This window comes from Pan paniscus, chromosome X, assembly GCF_029289425.2.
Source record: "Pan paniscus chromosome X, NHGRI_mPanPan1-v2.0_pri, whole genome shotgun sequence".
Lineage (NCBI taxonomy): Eukaryota > Metazoa > Chordata > Mammalia > Primates > Hominidae > Pan > Pan paniscus.
The window spans coordinates 23,969,971-23,986,941 of NC_073272.2; the positions used below are offsets into that span (position 1 = coordinate 23,969,971).

The 16,971-nt window shown below is 38.7% G+C and overlaps 1 protein-coding gene and 1 long non-coding RNA gene across 2 annotated transcripts in view; one reads left to right on the plus strand and one right to left on the minus strand.

Moving 5' to 3' along the window:
- Positions 1-16,971, plus strand: part of PHEX (phosphate regulating endopeptidase X-linked) — a 219,288-nt gene that overhangs the window by 128,924 nt on the left and 73,393 nt on the right. Inside the window, exon 13 of the mRNA XM_055106306.2 lies at positions 7,455-7,532. Coding sequence (XP_054962281.1) covers positions 7,455-7,532 — 78 coding nt within the window. The remainder of the gene's footprint in view (positions 1-7,454; positions 7,533-16,971) is intronic.
- LOC130541158 (uncharacterized) lies at positions 1,873-12,549 on the minus strand. The gene is made up of 5 exons (XR_008955203.2): positions 11,091-12,549; positions 10,655-10,789; positions 10,304-10,335; positions 8,939-9,000; positions 1,873-2,520 (listed from the first exon to the last, which is right to left on the minus strand). It is a non-coding gene; the product is annotated as an uncharacterized LOC130541158 (long non-coding RNA).

A 16,971-nucleotide genomic window follows, 5' to 3' on the forward strand; every position in this document is an offset into this window, starting at 1 on the left:
CTGAGTGTGGTGGCTCACACCTGTAATCCCAGCACTTTGGGAGGCTGAGGTGGACATATCATTTGAGGTCAGGAGTTCGAGACCAGCCTGGCCAACATGATGAAACTCCGTCTCTACTAAAAAATACAAAAATTAGCCGGGCATGGTGGTGCATGCCTGTAATCCCAGCTACTCGGTGGGAGGCTGAAGCAGAAGATGCTTGAACCCGAGAGGCGGAGGTTGCAGTGGGCTGAGATTGTGCCACTACACTCCAACCTGGGTGACAGAGCAAGTCTCCATCTCAAAAAAAAATTAATTGCAATGGATTTTATATCTTGCTTAATTTTCCAGAATGTTTTATATGTTCTCACAAAATATCTCGTTTTCCCCCCTTTTTTCTCTCCTGTGGTAAGATCAGTTAATATTGAAATATACCTTAATGTTAGCTGGGCATGGTGGCACACGCCTGTGATCCCAGCTACTTGGTAGGCTGAGGCACAAGAATTACTTGAACCTGGGACATGGAGGTTGCAATGAGCCAAGATCGTGCTACTGCACTCCAGCCTGGATGACACCGTGAGACTGTCTCAAGACAACAACAAGAAAACCCAGGGAAATGTACCTTGGTGTGAACAGCACTGAATGATGTTTATGATTGTATGTTAATCCTCTTATATTTAAAGGTTAAATGCAAAATATAGCCTTTTATATTTTCTGATACTATTGATGACATTGATCAGAGTGGGTTTATCAAATTATTCATTATATGAATTAATATTTACTGAGTATTGGTCACTTGCAATGTTACCTGTGGTAACATGGTGATTAGGTGAAATAGGCTATTGGTTTAATTTGAATAGTATTAGAAGATTCTCTCAGCTACAAAACCTCTCATTTAATTGTATTTATTCCTTTGGCTAATAAACTACTCTTTTAAATAAAAGTATTTCTCCAGAGTAAATATATTAGATTGCTATTAGTCACTTACATTCTATTATAAACTAGTTTGAGGCCCCAATGGCAGCTAGTGGATTAGCAACCTTGAAAAATTAATAGTTTTGATGGATGAGAAGGGAAGGGGGAGATATCTCTGGAGCACAGAGTATTGCTAAGGAAAGGCCAACTAGGGTACGATGGTATTGCAAGTGGTATGAACACATAGGACCTGCTAGGTGTTGAAAGGAACAGATAAGAGAAAGAGAGGAGGAAGGCAGAAACCAAGATGGCAAGTTCTAAAGGCAACCTGTATCTTTGATCTTTTCTAGGGTTAGATTTGGTAGTGTTTCTTGTGTCTGTTTTCAGAGGTGTGCCAATAGTGGCTCTCAAAAGAGTCCTCCAACTTTTGGGGGGCTGCAAATAGCCTGGATTCTTTTGACTCATATGCAGAGTCTGGCTTTGCTAGGAAAATCTCCTACCATGCTCCAAGAAGCTTGTACATTTGTCTTCCATTGATAAGAGGGTTGCCTCAATAGCTTTTCTCCCTAAGCATTTCTTTTCTCGATATTTTTTCTCGCACCACAAGTGTGGCCTTCTGAAACTGGACCTATGACTAAAAGAGTGACATTATTTCTCAGGGGTTTCAGGTATTTGGTTAGGGGTATAAGATGACCTGGACTCTTCTGGAAGACCTCTAAACACTACACATCACAGTTACTCCAAATCCTTGGAAAAAGTCACGTTTCTACTTTCTTGGTGTAGTCTACAACTAACATTTGCTCATCATGCACTCTGGACCAAGGGAAAAAAGTGTTTTACATGCAATGTCATCCTGAACTCTTGCAGACAATGCTATGAAATAGGTACTAATTTTTAGTAATTTTTTTCTCAACATCTGATGTAAAGGAGAGTGTGTTAGGATTACATTAGCTAATGGAAAACATGACACATAATGCCTCAAACAAATAAGGGCTTTATTTTCTGTACGTCATGAAAGGAAAAGAGGGAGGCAGTCCAGGTCTAATATGCTGGCCTTCAAATGCCATCAGCTTTTCATCCCACCATCTTCAGCATGTAGATTTTTTCCTCATATGTGTTGCCTTGTGATTACTAGATGGCTGCTCTGCTTCTGGCATTGCATCAGCATTCCAGAAAGGAAGAAGAGGAAAGGCTAAAGCAGTAGTTCTCTCAGCTGGAGGTGATTTTGCCACCAGGGGGACATTTGGCAATATATGGAGATATTTTTGGTTGTCACAACTTGCGGAGGGGGGCATGGGTTGCTCCTGGTATCTAATTTGTAGAAGCCAAAGATGCTGCTAAACATCCTACAATTTACAGGACAAACCCCAGAGCAAGAATTATCTGGCCCAAAGTGTTGAGAAACCCTGGACTCGAGGCAGAAAGCATATGCTGATGAATCTGTCCCCTTTTAAAATGGATCATTGGAAGTGCAACAAGAAGTTTTTCTTAAATGTCATTGGCCCGAATCTCATCCTGTAGCTGACTCCAGTTGGAAAGGAAGCTGGGCAACACAGCTATTTTGTTGTTGTTGTTGTTGTTGTTGTTGTTGTTGAGTCCATTGTCATCCTGAGCAGAATTGGAGTCCTGACAGTAAGAGAAGAAAGGGAGAATAGTTATTAGGTAGACAGTAGGTGGTGTTTATTTCAAAAAGTGAAGTACTCTGCCTAAGGTCACAGAGGTAGTGAAGATCAGCAGCTGCGTAAACCTCCTCTATTGAGGAACGGATGTCCAGCTGTCAAGTGCAGCTTCTCTCTACATGTCTGTATGAATAAAGCATGAAAATGCATGCACTGGGTATGGAAAGCCCTGGAGTTTTTGATCAGCCACAAACAGCCTAGGAAATATTTCTTGCAGGATATAATATGCAATCTGTTAAATATTTATATCACTGCTCTCTCAGCATTTATAGTGGGACTTGCCTTTCCTTTTTGTCCATGTAACCAATAGGGTAATTAATCTCAGACCTGACTCACTAATACTTTGCCCTTCAAGCCATCAAACTATTGGTGCTTCACTTCTCCCATTTTGAAAAATTAAAAAGTGATGTGATTACTATTTGCCTTACTTAGGGTTCATTCAGGAAAACAGACACTCTTCTAAGTATATCAACCAGCAAGACAGTTAATACAGGGAATTGGAGGCTTAGGCAACCTTTCAGAGGGCTGGGGAGTGAAGGGCAGAGTCTGTCAATGATCTCTGCTGCTTGTACACCGAAGAGGTCTTTCTCAGGAGAATGCCTGGAAGTTGCTGAAAAAGGGCTGTATCTGCTGTCTGCAGATGCCCACATGTCTGTATAAGGCTACCAACAGCAAATGAATGGCATCTCCTCGTCTACCTTTGGAATTGCCTATGAGTGCTTCTCATTGGCAGTCTAACCTGGGGCCATGGGATATTGCAAGATGTAGTTCTGAAGCTTCTCAGGGAAAAATGTAGAATGGGGTGGGGTAGGATGAGGAGGAATTGACAACGAAGACTGTGGCAGAAAAAAACATTTGAATCTGAATAGAGGAATACATATATAGCATATTTTAGGAAGAAGAACACTCTATTCAGATGTTGGCAATGTTGCTACTAGTATTATTACCTTATTCTAGGTATGTATCTTTGGGAGGTAAATAGGGATTCTTTGTATGTGTTCTGATTATCTTCAAGTCATGATGATGCTCAATAAATAATAAAAAAAGGATTCAATAACCTGCATAGATGGTGCAGAAGGTAATATATTCTGTGAGGCTCTGTAGTGCAGTGGGGGTCCCAGAGATGAGGTTTAAAAAACAATGCATAATTGACCGGCATGCTCTGGAAAGACCAGTCTTCAGAAAACAATTGTGGATGACGCAGCTTGTTCATTCGTTCTTTCTTTTCTTTTCTTTTCTCTCTCTCTCTTTTTCTCACTTTCTCTCCAAAACTATCTGGAATTCTTTACTTGCTATAGTTATGCATATGACTTATAGCGAGCTGATAAAATATAGTGCAAAATTAAATACAATGCCGGAAATAATAGAATAGTCTCAGAATGAGGTAACCTATAGACGTATGACATAGTTTGGTGTTGGGGGTAGAGTTGTAACCTCTAGTTATCTGCCATCTGGGTCACATCAAGCTTTTAGTGTGTGTAACTCACAGAGTTTTGAAGGTATAATTTGATCTGTGCTATACTTGAGTCTGTGAAACAGCAAAACCCATTATGACTATGTCCTACAGCCCTTGTAAAATCCTAAGTCTTGAGCTTCAGGATTCTGCTGATATTTAATATTTGAATTATTTCAAGGAAGATAAGGAAAGTGTACTATCTTACTATGTTTATTTCTTGAGTGAGGAAAATTGAAAGGGACTAAAGGAAAGAACTCGTTGCCAAGAGCAGTGTCCAGAGGTCACTGGTTTTGCTTTGTGGCTTTGCTGGAATAAAACCAACGTGTTTGGGGTTGCCTAGGTCTTATGTTGGGTCATCTGGAGGCAGATCTGGAGATGAGAATTCCTGTGTAAGTGATTTATTAAACAAATACTCCCAAGAGAAATCAGTAAGGGAATGGAAGAAGCAAGACAGGGAGGGATGAGAGTCCAATTTCAGGAGACATCTCAGAACTAGTCTGATCCTGCAGGGAATTTTGGAAGTACAAATTATACCTCAGAGTTTGTCCTGAATTGAGGCAAGGGGGCTGGGCTTTCATATTGCTGCTTAGGGCTGCTTGGGTGGAGGCAGAGGCGGAGGCGGAGGTACAGGTGCAGGAAAAGTGGGTAGAAGGCAAATAAACCCCCAGGAACTAGCTGCTTTTGATTGCAGCCAAGGAGCTCTAGTAGTTCCTAGGGCAGGCCTTCAGAAAGTCTCAGGTGTTGGCCATTAGAAAAGAAAAAACATAGATGCTGGAGTGATGTACAGAAGTTATAAAAGGGATCCCAGGGAATCTGGTCAGAGCCCTGACAGTGTACTTGTAAGCTTCTTTTTTGCTTTTATGAAACCCAGAATCTGGAGAAGGGAGAGAGAAATTTTCACATGGAACTGTAAAGTTTCTCTAAAGCAAGGGTTGACGAACTTTTTCTAGAAAGGGCCAGATAAAATATTTGAGGCTTTGTGGGCCACAGGGTGTCTGACCCAATTATTCAACTCTACAACTGTACTGCAGAAGCAGCCATAGTTGACAGGTAAACAAATGAGTGTGGCTATGTTCCAATAAAACTTTATTTATAAAAACAGGGGTAGGGTGGCTGGATTTGGCCCAGGGACCATATTTTGCCAATCCCTGCTCTTGAGGTTCTTTATATGTGCCTAAGTTTGTTTTTCCTTTATTTCTTCCCTATCTGTTATAAAACACAGAGGATAATTGGTACCTTTGTCTATCTAAATGATGGTTATGACATTATGATGTATCTTAAATTATTCTAGACCACTGCCTCCAATCTTTCTGGCATCCTGGCCATCTTTCACAATGTTGCAAAGATAATCTTCCTGAAGCATGACTCATCTCCTTTTATTCCCATGCTAAACATATTTAGCTCTCTCTTAGCTGTAAAATAAAATATAGGCTTGTTAACATGGCATTCAGGAATCCCTGTGATCTGACCCCAGGCCAATTTTCCTGCATTATTTTCTGTTCTCCATCCTCATGTACTTATAGTCCAGCTACATTAAATTACTCGCCCTCTCTCCAATATGCCATATCGTGTGTGTTTGCTATCTCCTTGTAGTTTTTTTCATTTTTATGTATTTAAACTGACTATATACTGTCAAAATTATATATATATATATATGATGTACAACATGATGTTTTGATACATGTATACATTAGAAAATGGGTAAATTAACATATCCATCACCTCATATATTTATCATTTTTGTGGTAAGAACATTTAAAATCTACTCCCTTAGCCATTTTCAAGTGTACAATACATTGATATTAACTATAGTCACTATGTTGTACAATACATCTCCTAAACTTATTCCTCTTATCTAACTGAAATTTTGTATCTTTTGACCAACTCCCTAACCCCATTCCCCCACCCCTGGTAACCACCATCCTACTGTACTCTGTTATGAGTTTCACTGCTTTAAATTTCACATGAATGAGATCATGCAGTATTTGCCTTTTGGTGCCTGGCTTACTTCACTTAGCATGAAGTCCTACAGGTTCATCCACGTTGTCACAAATGACAGGATTTTCTTCTTTTTTAAAGCTGAATAGTATTCCATTGTGTATATATACTACATTTTATATTCCATTGTGTACATATACTACATTTTTAATCCATTCCTCTGTTAATAGACATTTAGGTTAATTCCATATCTTGGCTATTTTGAATAGTGCTTCAATGAACATGGAGGCACTCTCTTTAGCGTACTGATTTCATTTCCTTTGGATATATCCCCAGAAGTAGGATTACTGCTTTGTATGGTAGTTACATTTTTAATTTTTAGAGGAACCTCCATAGTGTTTTTCATAGTGACTGTACCAAATTATATTGCCACCAACAGTGCTCAAGAGTTCCCTTTTCTCCACACCCTTACCAACACTTGTTATCTCTTGTCTTGTTGATAGTCGCCATTCTAACTGGTGATAGGTAATATCTCATTGTGTTTTTAATTTTTATTTCCCTGATGAGTAATGATGTGGATCATTAAAAAAATCTGTTGACAATTTGCATGTCTTCTTTTGAGAAATGTATTTTCACGTTATTTTCCCTTTTTAATTTTTTAATTTCTTTTTTTTTTTTTTTTTTTGAGACAGGGTCTTGTTCCGTCACCCAGGCTGGAGTGCAGTAGTGTGATCATAGTTCACTGCAGCCTCTACCTCCCAGGCTCAAGTGATCCTCCTGCCTCAACCTCCCAAGTAATTGGAACTATAGGCAGGTGCCACCATGCCCGGCTTTTTTTTAAATTTATTTTTGTAGAGACAGGGTCCCGCTGTGTTGCCCAGGCTGGTCTTGAATTCCTGGCCTCAAGCAATCCTCCTGCCTCAGCCTCCCAAAGCTCTGGGATTACAGGCATGAACAACTGTGCCCGACCTCCTTTCCCCATTTTTTAACCAGGTGATTTGCTTTCTTGATATTGAGTTGAGTTTTAAATATATTTTGGATATTAACCCTTTATCAGATGTATGGTTTGCACATATTTTTGCCTCTGTCTTTGCCCCTGTTTCTTCTCCTGGAATGTTCTTCTAGCTCTACATTTTGAAATCCTAACCATTCTCTTAAGACTCGATTCAGTCACCTTCTCCATTAAGCATTTTCTCCATGCAGAAACAGTCTCTGCTCTGGACTTTGATAACAATATTGTCTATTTCTATTAAAATTTTTATTTTGTTTACATTGTACTAGTCAGTTATTTGCTACATTCACTACATTTTTGGTATACTGAGGTCTCTCAATATATATCTATATATTATTGCCCTTCACAGTGGCTTGCATATAGTAGATATTCAGTAAATGGAGTTTTCAGATGAAGGGCGCATTTCTACATCTTGTGATTATTAATGATTTAAGTGCTGAAACTCTGACATTATTTTTCTTTTTCCTTTTTATAGGCGAGAGCTGTTTTGGCAAAAGTTGGCTATCCAGAGTTTATAATGAATGATACTCATGTTAATGAAGACCTCAAAGCCGTAAGTGCTAAATTTACTGTAGTTTTTTTTTTTCTGGCAAGTTTTACTGGCCTTGTGCCTTTCAACTAACCCAAGTCCAAGCAATTAAAACTGGTGATGCCAGAAAACACCAACTTTTGATTAATTCCTTGGCTAGATAAGAGCCTGAATATGCCAGGCAGATCACAAGATTTAGGGCAGATTCAAAATAAAGGAAGTGTCAGAAACGATGCGTAGCTGAGTGTGTACCAAAAAACAAATGGACTTGGGTTTGGCCTAATTTGATCATAAAAGAAAGAATTAAGCAAATTGAGTACGTTACAATTAGTGGGCATGTTCTAATGGCAAATGCATCATGTTTGTTGTTAAATACTTTTTATTTGCTTCATTCATATTAAATGAATAGTAATAAATCTGCCTGCTGGGAGTTAACTTCATTAAACTTTATGAGTGTTTTGGCAAATTAAATGCATATACATATGACTCTATAATTTATTGTGAATTGGATTGTGTATTTGCAGTAAGTTACTGATGAAAAATGGTCATAATTCTTTTTTATTTCAATATTTTTAGACACGTATTTTCCAGTAGGTGTATTAATTACAGGCCTTTCTATTCACAAGCACTGTTATTTCCTCTCCTACAAATAGTTCTGATAAGTGATTTTTCTTCCTCATTTAAAAAAACCTGTTTTTACTATTCACTAGATTTTCTTGAAAATGTAGTCTTTTGAAATTCTTTAAGTAACTATAGTTCTGAGGTATAGCTCTTTCCTGAAATTGTGGTTCAACAAGTGGCATATCTGAAAACGATCCCAGCTTTGTAGATGAGCATCACAATTTTACAAGACTATTCAAAAGTGAGAGAAAGCATTAATTAGAATCTTCCTCCATTGGGCTCTAAGATATAGCCTCCCAAAATATTGATACAGTTGCTCTGGAAGAAAATAATTATGCCTCATAGCATCCTAAAACTCAGTCTATCTTATTATACACTGTTTTGATGATGCTGAAAATCCCATTATTATTATCGTAACTAAAAATATTGAAGCACTTGACATATTCATGTACATTATCTTTTAATTCCTTCAGTGATTCTGTGAAATAGATGATGTTCATTCCCATTTTGCAGAAAAGGACATAGAGACTCAATAATTTAAGTGAGCTCCTCAGTTCCACACAGACTTTCAGAGCCAGGACTGACATCTGGGCTCAGGAAGCTCTGCCTGTAATCAGAGAAGGGATTCGTGAGGGTCCTTTTTAGGCAGCTATGCTGGAGGAACAGAGGCATCAGGGTGGAGACTTGGTGGGGGCAGTGTGACCAGGGCTGTTGGAAGAAGAGCAGAGGGAAGGCCATGTTATCAAATGGTTAAGAGCACAGGCTCCAGTATCATGGGCCTGGGTTTGAATTCTGCTTCTTGCACTTACTAGTTATTTCATCCTGTGTAGGTTACTTAACTTCGGTTAGCCTCCCTTTGGTTATCTGGCTACTGGAAATATAATAACCAAGTGTTAGTATTGTTGGGAAGATTAGATGAGACTGTATAAATGTAAAAGCACCTGGCATAATACTCTGGCGCAGAGTATAGCCTACTTCCTATAAAGGGTAGCTTTGCGGATCAATATGGACCATTTGTGGTCCATTTTCAAATCAGCCATATAAAATATTCCATTTCATTGATCCTTAATAGAAATAGACTCAAGCGTGAATTTCTACCAATTTTGGAAATATATCTGTATCAGCCAGGAAAGCAAAAAGCACACTAGGTATTTTAAACAGGGAATTTAATACAGGAAATGGGTTGGAAGGCAAGAAAAGGGAAAATAGATAAACCACAGGTTAAACTGCTGTTGCTACTAAGAAGAGTATCATCAGGGCACAAAGTACCTTAGCAGGAGAACCTGGGTAACTCCATACTATTGGTATATATTCTGAGTCAGGATGTGGATGAGAAGGTTTGAGAGACAGTTTGATGTAGAGGTTATAAATAGGGACCGTGGAGTCAAAGTGCTTGGAGTAAAACCCCCAGTCTACCATGTACCACCTTGTTACCTAGGGTAGGTTATGTATCCTCTCTGTGCCTTTCTTCATCTGAAGAATGAAGGTAATACCAATCCCTCCCATATAGGATTTCTGGGAGGATCAAATAAGTTAACATATTTGAAGTGTTTAGAATGAACCCTAACATACAATCAGCACAATACATGTGTTAGCTATGACATCCTCAATTCACACTTGTGGTAGTGAACTATTTTGGTTTGAAAAAGTCCTCATGAATTAACTCATGCACTGTCCAGGTCCCTCAAATTGATTTAAAAGGGTATACAGATGGAGCAGTCTCAAGCTTTAATCGAATAAGGTAGAACTTAAGGCTTACTCACAATATTTAGTTGATCAAGTTTTGTTGGCATTCTGTTGCTAAGTTCAGAGCCCCAAATTTAAGGACCCATTGAATGCAATATCTTTTGTGAAAAGAAACCAGATGCCAAACAGGATGCCATGTTGGCTGTGCTTCTTTGTTTCTCTGGGGCCTGAACTGAAGATATTACACACCAAGATTTTTAATCACTTCTTTGAAGAAATGGCTTTCATCTGACTCATTGCCAAAGCAGACACAATTACGCCCAAGAGTTTTAACAGTTTAAAAACCTGACAGTGAAAAAAATTCCAGGTACATGAAGTAAAAAGACATTTGTATTCAGAAACCGATTGTTTTAGTCAGTTTACACGGTGCTATAAAGAAATACCCGAGACTGGATAATTTATAGAGGAAAGAGGTTTAATTGACTCACAGTTCCACATGGCTGGGGAGGCCTCAGGAAACCTACAATCATGGCGGAAAGTGAAGGGGAAACAGGCACCTTCTTCACAAGGCGGCAGGAGGGAAGAGTGAGAGTTCAGGAAAAAACTGCCACTTTTAAAACCATCAGATCTCATGAGAACTCACTATCACAAGAACAGCATGGGGGAAACTGCCCCCATGATTCAATCACCTCCCTCCCTTGACATATGGGGATTGCAAGTCCCTCCCTCGACACGTGGGGATTACAATTCGAGATGAGATTTGTGCTCTCTCACTTTCTCTCCCCCTCAACCCCCGCCCTTTTCTTTTTCTGACAATGACTTCAGTCCCTCCTCCAAACCTCAGCTCTGGAGTGGCAGGCAGTTCTCCTCTACTCTCCTAAGTGACGGTACCATCACCTCCTCCCTTCTGTGACCCTAGACACAGGAGTAGCAGCTGTGTACTCCTGTGACTCTCACAGAGCCAAATCATATCACTGATAGAGAAAATGAATAAAACCCACCCTAAAAATAGGTAAAGGATGATATGATAGATTGTAATATTGTCACTGAGGGCAATAGCAAAAAGACTGAAGTGTTCCTGGTACACAGTGAGACTGTTTTCAGTTTTAAGAAACATGTAGATAAGGACTGCTATAGGACCTATGAGAAATTTCTGGTAATACGAGCTCTGAGCATGAGAGGCTGTTACAAATGAAAAACAGCATGCTGCATTTGAGACAGGTGGAGATATGATTCATCAGGCACAAATGCAAAAGGAAAGAGGAGCGAGATTACCTGATGGATCAGACGAAGGTCAAGGAGAAATGTTGAAAATTGAAGTTGGGCTCATGTGGAAATAAAAGCAAATGAGATAGAATTAAGAGGTAAATATGCAAAGGAATCAGAAATTTTTTAAGGATGACAAGGTAAACTGAGGTACTCAGCAAAGCATTTCCGAACAACAATCTTGTAGTTTTTGAAAAGAACAGGAAGAAATAAAATGCCCTTTATTTGAACCCCCATCAACATGCAGGAAAGCCTATTAGCCTAAAAAGGTAGGCATGAGCCCATTTTCAAATCAGCCTAATAAAGTATTCCATTTCATTGATTCTTAATAGAAATAGATTCAAAAGTGAGTCTCTCCCAATTTTGGAAATATTTCAATATTAGCCAGGAAAGCAAAAAGCACACTAGGTATTTTAAACAGGGAATTTAATACATGAAATATGTTGGAAGGCAAGAAGAGGGAAAAATGAGATAAACCACAGATTAGTAACTTTAGAAAGCAGCTGCTACTCCTGTGTCTAGGGTCACAGAAGGGAGGAGGTGATGGTACCGTCACTTAGGAGAGTACAGGAGAACTACCACTCCAGAGCTGAGCTTTGCAGGAGGAACTAAAGATTCTTCCAGAGTTATTGTCAGAAAAAGAAAAGGGAGGGAGTAGAGGGGGAGGGAGAGTGAGAGACAGCAACACAGCACCCTTTTCCCTTCTGCAACCCACTAATTTCCTGTAGTGCCTCCTATTTGCAGGAAGCTAATTGGCAAAGGAGCTTGGGAAACAGTTTTCAGATTCCCAGTCCCCAGCATTACGGGACAGAGTGAAAGGGTAGGCATGTAGCTGAAAAACTACAGGTAAATAACTGGCACAATTAAGGACATTACTAAGGACCAAAGTCAGAATCATGGCTGGCCTCCATTTACTTAGGAGAATTGGAAATGAGAAAATTTTCAGAGGCCAAAGTTTCTGGTGAGTGATACACACATATATAGACATAAATGTGCATATAGGGATATGCAGATATGTGAACCTATGTAAGATTCTCTGTGGTGGGTCTGGTCTACTTTGGCCTGTGAAACACTAGTGTGTGTGTGTGTAGTGTGTGTGTGTGTGTGTGTGTGTGTGTGTACATGACAGAGAGTGCCACTCTGCAAGAGTGAGGTGATATTCAGATGGAATGCTAGAATGCTGCAGAAAAAGAGGTTGTTAAAATATTAAAATAATTCTTTACTATTTGTTAAAAAACACAAAACATTGCGCTCAGCTCTTTCAAGGGACCCCTGGCCATCATGGCACTGGAGAGCTAAGGGTGGGCATTGGAGGTGGGACCCCCAACCTTCCAGCCAGGCCTCTGTAACTCTCTCACATTGGCCTTCATCGAGACTGTTCCACTGGTCAGAGCAGACCGAGACCAGCCCCAGGGTGGAGATGGGACATCTGGTTCCAGTGCTAGTGTGCTGGCTGGAACTCCCTCGGACCCACCTTCACATAGCTGTTTGTAGGAATTGCATCCTCCATGGTACACCGTATATGTGGATTATTAAACATTTTGAGCATCACCTCAGTATATATTAGGTTGGTGCAAAAGTAATTGTGGTTTTCGCCATTACTATTAATGCCAAAAACTGCAATTACTTTTGCACCAACATAATAAGTATGTCTACATGTATAGACACACATTACTTTTGGGCAAAGCCATCTAAAGACACCAATCTTGCATGTTGCTTTGTTGTTTGAATAAGGGAACATGTAGATATAAAATACGGATTCCATTAAGTATTCAGAAAATCCTTTGGGTGCCTAACATAAAGTCTTTCTAATAGATATTTGGATATATCTCTGAGTATCTTTAAATGGATTTAAATTAAATGAAAGGTATCCTAGAATTTACACTTCCTGCTGGCACAGTAAGGAAAGTACCACAATTAGTGCTTCAGTATTTTTCATCTGCCTATTCTTACATGTAGGCCAAAGACTATACTACAGATCATTTGCATTCCTATGTACTGTCTTATAAACATGTACTTATCCTACAGAGAAGCTGAACACATTTCCTTGTTCTGCGCTTATTACAGGTTCTCCATCTTTGGGGTGGCGGTGGTGGTAATAACTTTATTCTTCCATTTAGTCTGTGGATCTGGGATAGGATATTCAAGAAGAGAAATGTAGGCTCTCCTGAATTTTATGATCGGGACAGCTGTTCCTGGGAAATGACACAAGAATCCCAATTAATTCCCCAAAGGTCACGCAATTGAAAAGTCAAGAGATGGAATTGATTGAAAGTGATCATCAACTTGACCTAGACTTTTTCCAGTAACTGAAAGGACAAGAGGCTTTTGAGCCAAGTATTGTCTCTTGCCAAATTTAATTTTTTCATTTTGGAGATTACAAGCAGCTTTAAAATATTCATGCGAATTCATTCTTGTTTCTACTTCTAGAAAAAATAGAACTTTCTCAATAGTTGCTGGGTTTCAATTCTTTTTCTCATCCAAGGGCCTTTTGAAATATTTAAAATTATCAAAATATTATTACAATTAGCAAGTCTTCTAAAAGTAAAAACTGATCCCACTGATATTATTTTTTAAAAGTTAATATTTTTGAAGGAAATTCTTCTGAGAAAATTTCCCAGAAAGTGTTCTGAGCCCAATAACATATCTGAATTTTCTATCAGTTATAATCATATTCTGAAGGTTTTGGCAGAAAATTTGGGAACTAGAGAAAACACACTCATAATATTGCTACATAATATATACTTCTGTTACAGTTTATTAATTTGTTTTTCTCTATTTCTGTACTGCTGTAATTGATGTTTACATATAATTTGGCATACCAACCTTTACAGTAACATATTGTTTTGTTACTGTCTTTATAGCCTTTGTTACCATTATTTTAACTGCTGTATAGTATTTCAAGTAAGTTGTATCAAGATTTATTTAATCACTGCTTCTACTCCCTTCCTCAATCTTACTTTGTCCTTGAATCACTGGTTCTCTTATTAAGACCAACGAAAATAACATTGGAGTCAGAGCCAAATGACTTGGACGGTGTAGCTTTGCCAAATTCCGTAATCTCAGCCCTGTTTCCCATCTATCATATGTGAATAACAGTGACTGGCCCCTGCCTACCCCCAAACACTTAACCTGTCTCAAGGAAAAACGTAAGACCTGTCCTCTATTACTTGTGATTTCCATTAAATAAATGGAATAGATCAATTAAACCAGGCTAAGAAAGAAGAAATATTCTCAACTTAATAATGAAAACAATTTTTAAATTATCTTTCTAAACATAAATAAGCTATGGCAAATTGTGATTAATTACCTCTGAGTTTTGTTTCCCCCAATTATTTTCAGGGTTCTGGTAGGTCCTTACTTATCTAATGTATTTTTAGACTTGAGACCCTTTTCTTCTTTACAACGTTTTTTTTTTTTTAATTTTTAGGCAGAGTCTCCCTCTGTTGCCCAGGCTGGAGTGCAGTGGCACAATCTCAGCTCACTGCAACCTCCACCTCCCATGTTCAAGTGATTCTCCTGCCTCAGCCTCCCGAGTAGCTGGGATTACAGGCATGTGCCACCACACCTGGTTAATTTTCATATTTTTAGAAGAGACGGGATTTCACCATGTTGGCCAGGCTGGCCTCGAACTCCTGACCTCAAGTTATCTGCCAGCCTCGGCCTCCCAAAGTGTTGGGATTACAGGCATGAGTCACTGTGCCCAGCCCTTTAGAAAGTTTTGAGATGGCTTTCTGTTTAATGTCTGTAGACCAACCTGAATGTCAAGGGATTTTTTTTTTTCAGATGGAACAGTAATGAAAGTATCACAATTAGCAAGTTTTCTAAAAGTAAAAACTGACCCCACTGATATTATTTTTAAAAAGTTAATATTGTTGAAGGAAATTCCTCTGAGAGAATTTCCCAGAATGTGTTCTGAACCCAAGAACATACCTGAATTTTCTATCAGTTATATTCTGAAGGTTTTGGCACAGCTGTCTTGGAAACAAAAGCTGAAAAAGGCAAAGGGTTGAACAGTGGACACATCTTTTAACCATATGATCTGGGAATGCCTTAGGATTGCTAGTAAGGTTGCTTTCTATAACAAGGTGCTTACTCTGTTTCTTCTGAGGCTAAAAGAAAACCTTTATCTTAAAATATAATCAATTATAAGATTTTGGCCAGCGCGGTGGCCCACACCTGTAATCCCAGCACTTTGGGAGGCCAAGGCGGGCGGATCACTTGAGTCCAGGAATTCAAGGCCAGCCTGGCCTACATGGCAAGACCCCATCTCTACTAAAAATATAAAAATTAGCTGGGCATGGTGGTGCATGTCTGTAATCCCAGCTACTCGGGAGGCTGAGGCACAAGAATCGCATGAACCTGGGAGGTGGAGGTTGCAGTGAGCTGAGATTGCACTGCTGCACTCTAGCCTGGGTGACAGAGCAAGACTGTCTCAAAAAAAAAAAAAAATATATATATATATATATATATGTATGTATATATGATTTCTTTTTATTATGAAGCATTTCAAATGTTGGAACATGAGTAAAATCATTTGAACACATGTATTTTAACACATAGTAAACATATTGCCATATTAGCTTTGTACATGCACACACACATTTTAAATGAACAGATGCATTTGAAATTTTGTCTGTAATCTTCCTTGATCTAATCTCCTTCCTCTGCGTCTATCTCCATCTCTGCATATAAACACTACCTTGAGTTCAGTCTTATTATTGTTATTCCCATGCCTTTCTTTATGCTTTTGCTACATAGGTACGCGTCCATCAACAGCATACAGCGTTGTTTTGCATGTTTAAAAACTTTAAATTTCCTCATAGATACAACTTACCTTATTCACTCTGCATAATTTTTAAGATTATTTCATGTTCATGCATACAGAACAATCATGTAAACTGTTGTATTGCCTTCCATTATGTGAATATACCACAATTTGTTTATCAGCCCCTCTTCCCTGAGCAAGCAGTTTGAGGGACAATTTAAAGTCATAGTGTTATAATTTGTTGGCCAAGCAGAACACAGAGGATGCCAGGAATCAATACTTTTATTTCTGCCTTTCTCCATGTGCCTTCAGTTATTTTACTCCTTCCTTTATATTTTGGCTTGGTCTCCTGGAAAGATTGTTAAGATGACTCCTTAACAAAAACTTCTCCACGGACATGAGAACCCACTCTGTGTTAGGGAGGAGCTAAATGTGAGCCAGACATTGGTCAACAAGTAGGTGACTGTCGAGCCTATTACCATCAAATTGCATATATACATTCGTATCTATAATGTAATGCCTTGTGGGTTTCATATACACGAGTATTTTACTTTTTGCTTTTAAAAGACTATTAAAGTTATAAAAATTACAGTTTATAAGAATTTGGTTACCCTTGGTTATCTCCTTATTCAAATGTGTATTTTTCTTAATTTCCATAGTAATATATTTAAAAACCCAAGCATTGGAGGTCACTACAAACGATTGCATGAACAGCTCCACGGATCTTATTTACAATAAATAGCTAGGTTAGGTATTGCTAGTTTTGTAGATGGAGTGCCTATAGAATGGAAACCGTCTGCCATTCTCCTTCCAAAACAAGAAAAGGAACTAAAAAAGCAATTATGTCTGTTTCCTTGTCTTAATAGACAACATTGTTGTGAGCTGCTACCAGCTTTCTGTGTTCCCATGCAAGCTATAATCTATGATTTGCCTCTGTAATTTCATTAATATTTAGTGACCAGAGACTTTTTGAGTCTTAACAGATACATTCTGTTAATAATTATTCTGGTGACTTCATTGTGCTTATGGTGGAAAATAGGTCTCTGAATCACATTTATTGTTTTCCTTTACGAACAACTACCAATTATTTGACTAAATCATTGTCTATAAGCTAAATGAGTT